General features: G+C 37.6%; 1 protein-coding gene across 1 annotated transcript in view; it reads left to right on the forward strand.

Annotated features, from left to right (window-relative positions):
- Positions 1–9,478, forward strand: part of GPM6A (glycoprotein M6A) — a 135,401-nt gene extending 125,923 nt beyond the window's left edge. The window contains 4 exon segments of the mRNA XM_042470134.1: positions 1,197–1,350; positions 2,645–2,721; positions 3,280–3,345; positions 7,288–9,478. Coding sequence (XP_042326068.1) covers positions 1,197–1,350; positions 2,645–2,721; positions 3,280–3,345; positions 7,288–7,440 — 450 coding nt within the window. The 3' untranslated portion in view covers positions 7,441–9,478.
- Positions 9,479–10,353: the final 875 nt, after the last annotated feature.

Consider the following 10,353-nt stretch of genomic DNA (forward strand, 5'->3'; position numbering starts at 1 on the left):
GTTGGCTACTCTAGCTCTTTCTCCCAGTCCTCAATAGCAATCTTCCTCCTTGTGAGATTTAAATACAAACAACATGTGGCAGCAGATAGTTATGCTGCACACTAAATCATCTGATTTAGTGTACATTAGAGTGTTTATCCTGTCTAGCATTTATATACTGGTGGTGATGTAGAATACTCTATGCTATGCCATGCTGACATAGGTGTAACAGTTGTTGACATGAGGATAAGTATACTTTGTCAGAGATTTGGAGCTGATGCAAAGTTGGTTCTGTTACTATAAACTGAAGGTCCACACCCATGACTCTGGACCATTTCAGCTGTTCTACTACCAGAATTCAATAAGTGGCATATTCTGCCGCAGTATATGTCATGTTGGTGACATAGTGGGTACTCCTGTCAAATCCAGTCATTCAGGGATTAGTGACTACACGAGGCTTGGAAGCTGTACATTTGGGGTGGGGAGGGCCCTTGGAAGCCACAAAAATGGACTTGGGGCTACATGCAGTTTGCAGGCTACACTTCCCTCTCTGCTGCTGTCTCCCATTTACTCATGGGCTCATGAGCTAATGATCTTGCCCTAAATCCAAAACTCATGAGCTTTGCATCTTGTTCTAAATTGCCAAAATATATGATAGATATGTTTTATTTTCAAGTCCTTACTATTTTGCTCCTCAGAAAAAAAATTATTCACTTGATTCCATCCTAATCTTTTTGATTGAAATATGTCCTTTCTATTTTGAACCATAAACACTTTGTCATTGTATTACTTTCACAAATTTAAACATGGGAAGGCTTTCTCAGTCAAAAGAATAAGCAGTTCAGTAGGATTAAAATGTGTGCATGATGATACAATATTATCAGTATGTAAAGGGAACTTTTAGGACCTTTGAGAGTAATTGTGTGAAAGAAGTTGTAGCATAAGAATTTGTAGACCTGGTTTACTTCCTCACATAGACTGAAAATGTAGGCCAAGTCTACGAAAGCTTATGCTACAACTTGTTTTGCACACTTCCTTGCAGAGATGCTACAAGTTGTTGCATACTGATATTTTCCAGACTGACATGGCTGTGTCTCTGGATATGGAATTATGTCTTTGATGCTTTATGTTTGGTTGAGTTTGTTTTTGAAAAACAAAAATAGTTTTTAAAACTTGAGATTTTCTTTCTCATGTTTTTTTTTTAATATTTGTTACAGTTTATCATGCTGACATACATCTTCATGCTGGCCTGGCTGGGGGTTACAGCTTTTACATCTCTGCCTGTCTACATGTATTTTAACCTGTGGACTATTTGCAAAAATACCACCCTAGTGGAAGGGGCAAACCTCTGCTTGGATCTCCGTCAGTTTGGTAAGTGGATGAATTGTTGTTTAATTCCATTAGAAATGCAGTCACTGAACTGTTGACATTGTTGTTTTAGACGTTAGGCGATTTTCAGTATTTAGTTCCAAAATGTCAATGAATGTAAACACTGATAGAACAGAATGGGTGAGTTTCAGTCAGTGTTATTTACTAGTGGAAAATATACTATTTCGAGATGTGCAGGTCACAGACTGTGCACTGGATACATGGACTCTTATTAGATATAATGAAAAACCATAGCCCAACATCATGTGCACAAGTATCAATGAACCATCAGTTCATGTGCTTCCAGTCCCCTCTTACTCTTCAAAGAGTCAACTGGATGTTACATTACCAGTTTTAAACTAATCATAATTTATTGTCAAGTGCAAAGTGGGAATTACTGTGGGAGTAATGCTGTTTTTTTAAAAGTTGATATTTAAAGCAATGCTTCAAACAAGACAGTATCAATTTATGATTTACACTTTTTAAAGACCCTTTCCAAAAAGGCTTTACTAAGTAGTAATTTGCTATTTTTTTATTTTTTATTAGAGTACTTATACCCTGCCCTTCAGCCCTAAACGCTATCAGAGCAGCTTACAATTATTATTGATTTTGGTTTATCTCATGCCTCCATTTGTAACACTTCTGCTTCATGTGAACACCTTCACTTTTAATTTTAGATTTCGGTTGCTTTTTAATCCTCTCTGGCTTGTGTTTTAAGGCTGTATGTATATATTTATGGTTTTTATTGTTATTGAATTTCTTATCCTGAATCTCTCTGAGATTGGCCATGTCTGCATGGATAAAATATCATGTTGCCCCTTGCCTCCTCACAGCTAGTGAGCCACAGAATGACTGCCCCTCACTTCATGTATTAGCCCACCACTCTGTCCTCGATATATATATATCTGTTTTAATAGGTATTTTAATTGTAACATGTTTAATCCTGTTTTAAGGGGGGGAATTTGGGATACAATGTTGTAAATGTGGATTTTAATGTGTTGTGAGCTGCTTTGATTATCTCGTCACAGAAAAGCGGGATACAAATAAAAGCTTTATTATTATTTTATTATTATTAGTGGTCCAGATGACACAGGACCCAATCCCTAGTTCTAGTGCAGATTGTTGGGGTGACTTCCAGCCAGTTATGCACTAAACCTGCCATATACTCCCCTTACACTGATTTTAAAGAACAATAGCTCAGGTTTTGCTCTGGTTCTTGAGGCCCAAAATACTCTGAGCTTACCTTTTTTGCATTAAAGGTGTATCAGCAGCTCACTAGATACTGAATCTGTTACAGGAATTGTCACAATTGGAGAAGAAAAGAAGATTTGCACAATGTCTGAAAATTTCCTCAGGATGTGTGAGTCTACTGAAGTGAGTAAAAGTATGAAAGGGAGAAGGAATGAGCAGATGCGGCTAGGATCCTGTTGGTGACTTATGTGGGCATATCCTACTCTTCTGCCAGTGTATTTACTTTTTCAGTTGTGGCAGAAGAAGGTACCTAGTCCTTCTTTGTGTAGTGCTTCTTCCATGTAGCCTTGATGGCCCTGGGGCACACCTCTGTAGCTAATCAGTGGTGTGTGTGTATGTGTGTGTTTAACAAAGGCTTCTTGGGAACCATCTTGCTGTAGTTGTGCAACTAGGACAATGAACAGCTATCACTTTTCCAGACTTCTAGAAGCCAAATGATGCCCAGGAGCCCACTGGCCACAGCTGGTGACTGTAGAAGCCCAGTGGGGGGTCAGTGGCAGACATTTACCCTCTGCTAGCAGTACTGTTAGACCTTGACTTTCCTGGTTATTCCTAAGAGCTCTCTTGCCGTGGATTCTGAACCATAAAGAGAGACTATAATGTTTCAGCTATACACTTACATAATGTGTTTGTTTGTTTGTTTGTTTGTCTCCTTAATTTCACACTTGCTTATATTTGCAGCTGAACATGACGTTCCATTTGTTTATTGTGGCACTTGCTGGGGCTGGAGCAGCTGTTATTGCTATGGTAAGATTTAGAAACCTTTGCCTTGTGGTGAAAATCATATTACATATTGGAATAATTAATACGTTTGTCCCTACTAACACATCAAACGTATTAAGTGCTCCCTTACCACCTTTCACTTGTCTAAATATGGTAAGAAACATGGTATCCTCCATCCCACAGCTTTTGTAGTAAATGCTCCATCACTCCCTTTTATTCATGTAAAGACAGTAATAAAGTTATTGTATGTTTTACATAAATCTTATTTAGTTACCATGGTAATAAGATTGGGTTTACCATATCCTCATGTCAAAAATGGTTGTCTTCCTGTTCTGTAGTTGTTAGATGTGTTTCAGGGATTGTTTAGGCAGCAAATAGACAGTGACATGGTTGGTTGGGCTGAAGTTGGAGTTTTGGAATATACATTAATTTTGCTTGCTCAGCCTCCACACTTTATTTGCTACCTCTGCAGACTGGAACAATGTTTAATTAATTTTTAAAATGGATTCAAATTTTAAAAGTGCTGTGCAAATGCTTCTTGTTCGTTATGTCTTGTACTTGATTCATACTCTTCAATGAATTGATAGCATCCTGGTCAATAAAACTGTATGGCAAGAACAGCCAGCGTCATAAAGTTTGAAACATAAAGCAACATTTTCACTCATTAATCTATCAAGGTGTATCTTCTTGGGTCTCCAAAGCTAGCTTAGCACAGGGAAATACTCCTGTCTATAAGCATAAAAACTTTCAAATTATGAATAATTTTCAGTGTGTGCATTAAAGAAAGTATAATTTTAGCACTGAATGTGGAAAGTAGTACTTCAGAATTTGTGGTAAGGCCATGGAAAAGAGATCATTATGGACATCAAAGAATACATGACAATTTGCTCTTCTGTATTGAAACTAGGTAGACTTCACCCTGGAACTAAGGCAAAACTATATAGGTACTTTGCTTGTTTTTGTTATTCAACTCTTGGGAAGTAGAAGCAACTGTGCAAAGGTTCATGAAGTCTGATGTTTATGACTTCAGAAAATTATACAGTTTGTGATCTATCTCCTAAGCCCTTTGAGCAAGATAATTAATTGTCCAATCCCTGAGCTCATCCGAACAAGGCTGAGAAAGTTTTCTTACCCTCCTGTAATCTCCCTACTCCCTGTTTTATAAAACTGGTGACAGTCATGCTCACACCACACCCAAGAATTAGGGAGAGCATTTCAGAGGGATTCCAGCTATGTGTTCACGTCACCCTGGTAGGTAAGGTCACTGAGCTTCATTCAGTAAATTCAAGAACAGCATATCTGCTGTGTTTTCAATGCTTGGGCCATTATGCTGACTTCTGTTTGAGTTGTAGTTAGTGCACCAGGCTTGGATTTTTTTTAAAGCAACTGTAGACTTTTTGTTTTTGTACAGTTTGTTCACTTATTTAATGAAAGCTTCTCTGCAGTGAATGTGCACGCTTTTTAATTGGTTTAAAAAGACATACAAACTGCACTTTCTTTGCCACACTTTGCCATACATACGCAGAATCAAGTTTCACAGTAATTCATGTCTTCATTCCTCATAATGTCTCTAAGCCTTCAGGATTTGGAAAAAATACTTTTTGGACTACAGTGCCTAGAATTCCCTATTCACAGCTGGGGAAATCTGGGAGTTGTAAGCCAGATAAATAATTTTTCTAGGCTTTGCAGTATCATAAGAGGAATCCCATGGAAGGTAAATCAGACTCGAGTTCAGTTGTCTAAGAAGAGAGAAGCCTGTTACAAATTCAGGCAACAATACTTTGCTAACAGTCAGAAATGTCTGATAGGATTTGTTCTTGTTTTCTCCTTACCTTGTACATATATTTATTCAGAACTTGTTTTGAAACTGCTTCAGCCAGTGACAAGCTATCAAAGCCTTCACTTCTCCCATCCAGTATGCCTTGGCATGACACACTAAGCTTCAGGGCAACTTGCTTATAAAACTGTAAAATTCAATTACACAGGAGTGCTTTAGTAATGGTGTTGTCCAGTGAAATAGTTACAAATGGAAGAGCAAGACCCCGAACCTGAGACCTCTAGCTTGAAAGAAAAGGGGCAATCTTTCTTTTGCCCACAATGTTTAAATTATCTGCTGTTTTCAGATTAGTTCTTGTTAAGGCAGGATGGGAGAATAATTCTTCATAGTGTTGTGACCACCCAACTGGTGAAGTGCCACTTTTCTTCATGAAATCAGTTGTACACTAGATCAATATTATTGAGAACAAAAGCAAGATTTTAAAAAGGCTTAGTGCTGTTTCAGCTGGGGCTGAATGGGAGGGAGAAAGTGGGTTGGTACAGGTGTGGGGAGTGATAAGGGATGTGAAAAAACAGGAAACAGCAGGGCTGTGACTGGGACATTTCCATATTGACTTTGAAACGGACATCCAAAACAGCCACCTTGCCAAACATTCATATTGTGTTGCTTTCAGAATCTGTTCATGCCTTTGGTGGCTGCTGCTTCTCTGTGTCGTTTGCAAGCCTTCTTTGATTGTACAGCCTTTTACCTAAATCCAGTTGGTAGTTCCAACTCCAACTGACACATTGAATCAATGGAACTTGATAAGCTACACATGTTGGAACTAAAAAGTGGATTTCATGTCTTTGCCTTTATTTACCTCTGTTGGCTATAGCAACCAATTTGATTTCAGCCCCTCTATGAGGTGTTGTTCTAGATGTTATGGAAATCTAGACCAACACCACAGTGACTATAGCAGGGCTGAAAGATTTCATATAGCAAGATATTCTTTTCAAACATAAATTAAGCTGCACTGTATGAAATCAAGAGATTGAACTTTCTCTGGAAAATTTACTCTCTGCTTTGAATCCTGAGATTCAGTCTCTTAGGTTAGACCTGCAATAACCAAGCTGAAATAGTAGAAAAAGCAGATGGCTTGGCTGGCCAATGGTATATCCACACTGCAGAACTAAAGCAGTTTGACGCTACTTTAACTGCTAGGACTCTATCCTACAGAACCCTGTGATTTGGAATATGGTGAGGTATTCAGCATGATCTTCCAGAGAGCCATGGTATCTTACCAAACTACAAATTCCATAATTCTGTAGTATAAAGTCAAGGCAGTTAAAGTGGTGTCAAACTGCTTTGATTCCACAGTGTGGATAGACCCCAAGTTGAAGCTGGCTGAAGCGAGACAGACGGGTCAAAAGTGCCATCTTGCAGCTAAAACTAGGGTTTCAGAGTGTGTGGCAACCTAATGGTGGCCTACCGTCCACACGGGGGCCACTATCTTTACATAAGCAATGTGCCGCGACCACACATCGCTTATGTCCAAGTGCGCCAGTGGTGAACTCGCGACATAACCCGAGCACCACAAAAAGAACCCGGAAGAACCAGGTTCTTTTTATTCTGGGAGGGACATCATGCGGTTTGGCAGCTGCAGTGTCCCTCCAGAGTTAAAACAGATGCCTGCAGACCACCATTTTCGAGTGGTCTGTCTTGGCCCTTAGTCTACATTATAGAGCCAAATTGAATTAAACATGTTCATTGCAGAATGAACTGTCCATTTCTAGCCTACTAAAGCATCATGATATAATCAGCATTATCATCTAGGTTGCCATAGCCAATAGAATTTGGTAACAATGAAGGCCAATGATGCTGACCACATTGGGCAGAAAGCAGAAAGAAAAATAAGTATATAGAGAAACAATACTGCAGTGGTATAAATGTATTTTCAATGTGTTTAAAAATGACAGAAAATAGATGTTTGAAAAAACAAAGAAAAAAACAACAACAGCATCAGAGTAAGTGATTCTGCCTTATCTTTTGCCGTGAGCTGCCCAGCAAATAACATTGTTGTTCCTTCCTTTTTTGGAAAGGGCTTGGACACATCACAGCTTCTGAGGGAATCCAAATTGGTGTAACCAAATGTGACTCATAGTAAATGGGACTGAATACCATCACCTCTCTTTCTTCCCTCTTTCCCTTAGGTTCATTACCTTATGGTTCTGTCTGCCAACTGGGCCTATGTGAAAGATGCATGCAGAATGCAGAAATATGAAGATATTAAGTCAAAGGAGGAGCAAGAGCTTCACGACATTCATTCTACCCGCTCGAAAGAGCGACTCAATGCATACACATAAGAAATACCTTGTCTTACTTTCTACCATTGAATGCTTTGTTGTTTAACTGAAGGCCATCCATCTCTCCATTTAAAATCAAAAGTGCTTCTCACAAAAGATAGTTAAGGGTGACTTGTAAATCACTCCTGTACAATTCTTGGTTGTCCAGCACTTGGTTTCCTAATTAGTTAATAGCTTGTGTGATCAGTCTCTACTACAAAGCTCCTGAAACAGCCTTTTTTTCCACCCTAAAGTGATTTATTTTCTGTTAGATCAAGAATACTAACTATTGTCAAATACGGAGATGTCTTTGATTTTTTTAAAAAAAAAATCACTTTGTATGTGTTATGCATAACACCTTTTTGCATTGTTTCTTATATGTTTTTGAAAAGGAAAAATAGCTTTTTATACTTTTTAATTTTGGTTTTGGTAAGTACTTTAACTACAGGTATACTTCAAAGGGACCACTTGTACACCACGTACAATTTCTTGAGGAGGCACACCACTGACATTCCTTCAGATTTGGAAAACTTGCCAGATGGACCAGTGAGCATCTTGATGGAGGGTCCTGAGAACATTTTAAAACAATCAAAGGTGCAATTTCTAAATTTGTAAGAGTAGGTAAAATACAAAAAAGTGCTTCTTATCTTTGTTAACATTGTATGATTCTTGATGTACTAAACAAAGTAGTCTCTCTTTTAAATTTTCATTGGTGGCTATTCCTGCTGTTTATATTGTGAGCATGCCGGCTGTGGTGCTTGTTAATGCATGGCCATTTGTCTTCTTCAAAGCTTTATGATGCCATGGTTTTCTTTCAAGAGTTGCAGTGTATAGACAAATGTTACATAGAGCTATGCGTATGTTGCTGCAAAATGATCGCTGTAATTCCACAATGGTTATGCTGCATTGGAGCTGTTCATGTGCTGATGTGAGCATTTGCTGCTTAGCTACATTTATGAAAATGATATATCTATAATACAGCAAACCTTAAGAATCAGAAGTCTTTTTACCTGCTTAAAAAATTTAGGTGGATTGCACCTGTCTGAATTATACATATACTGTATGTGATATATATAAGGAGGCTTCCATAAATGTAATAGCTTGGCTTGTAGCTTTCCTAAACACATACTGGTTTACCTGTATTATGTTAAAGTGAGGTTAATGGCTGCTACTGGAGCTATTGTTTGGAAGTGTTAGTAATACATTTCAACCTTTATTTTGAGTAAGAAAATATTACGAGAAAAGTCAGTCATGTTAATCTGAAAGAAGTACCTGTATAAAAAATACACAAAAAATCATACAAAAAAGGAAAAAAAACAGTATTATTGGACCAAAATTGGTGTTTTTTAATTTTAATTTTTGCCTATTTCTAATGCTACAAGAATGCTGTAAAGTCTTTTAAAGTGATGTATCCTGACAAGACATTTTTGTCAGTGTTTTAAAAAAAATCCTAGCTAGTTTTGTGCACTTATTGGACCATTGTGAATTCTCTCTGAGTGTAAGTGCATTTCTAATAACAAAAATTCTTGAGTAAAACTCTTCTTTCTACTATTACTAGTCATGCATCATCAGTAATTTTTACCAGTTCTTGTAGTAAGTAGAGGGTAATACTATAGTTACTTGTGGCATGTTTATGCATCAAGTAGTATTAGTTGATTTTCGTTTTTTGTTTTTATTATTATTTTTTAAATTTTATTTTTTACACTTTACTGTCTTACAGAATCAACATTTTCTGATAATGTGCAGTATCAGTATTTTCCTTCTGCAAAAAGTATTATGAACCTCTTTCAATTCTATATTGTAGTGTTTCAGTTTTGTGTCTTAAAAAGAGTTTGTGATGATTTTTAAAACAGTGTCTTTTAAACTCATGTAATGATGTTGATGCTTTTGGCTTTTCTCTGGTATTAGAGTTTGTATTTTCACAAAGAATGCTTTGTAGCAGGCATTACAATTAATCTGTTTTGTACATAAATGTGCCAACAGCTTGATGGTGGCGTTTTTGAAATGTAGAATCAAGTGCTTGCAAAAATGTAATAAATACACTTGTGTACTTTGTGTACTTATTAGTTGTCTGTGTTTTCTATTCCTTTTCTTATAAAAGGTCTTGTTTCTTGATCAATTCAATGTTGTTTTTTAAAAATGTAACTGATTTCTTGTTAGAAAAGCATTTGACATTATATATCATTCATTCATTCATTGTACTTGCATGCTACTTGATGTAGTAACATTTCTAAGTAACATAAAAATTCATATCTAGTATGCTATAAATCTGTATAGACAGTTTAGAACTGTTTTTTAAAAATAATAGATCTGTGAAGAATACAAAGGTAATAAATGAACAGCCACCATCACTGTCAACTGCAGATAAATAACACAAACAAGTATGTTTAAAGCTGGTGTTTAAAACTGAACATAGTTTCCAGTTTTCAAACCACATGAGGAAGAATGTTGCAGTGGTTGGGTATCACAACTGGAAAGGTCCACATTCATGATTATTGGAATGTTATGCCATCACTGAACCATCCAGCATTATATTAAAGAGATAACAAACCCTTGGTAAGCATATGATGTTCCCAATATAAAACAGAATTTCCTGATTTTAATATCAGGGATAACTCATTACATACATCTCACCGATGATCCTACTGTGTTTCAAAGATTTCTGATACTATGGGGCTATACAGATTGGCTTGAAGGGGTTCGCCCCGGATCAGGGCCATGGCAACCACATGCTGCGGCCTTGATCCGGCCTTTGGAGGATGCAAAAAGGAGCGGCAAAATGCAGCTCCTTCTTGTGCCCTCTAAAGGGTGCCATATCTGCCGTGGCGTGGCGTGATGAAGCCCCTTTGGCATTGTGCCGTTTGGGGACTGCACCAGAGGTGCGCCATCATGGCATGCCCCGTGTGGACCGGCATGTCCAAAATGGCACCCTGG

The sequence above is a fragment of the Sceloporus undulatus genome, chromosome 5 (assembly GCF_019175285.1).
Source record: "Sceloporus undulatus isolate JIND9_A2432 ecotype Alabama chromosome 5, SceUnd_v1.1, whole genome shotgun sequence".
NCBI lineage: Eukaryota > Metazoa > Chordata > Lepidosauria > Squamata > Phrynosomatidae > Sceloporus > Sceloporus undulatus.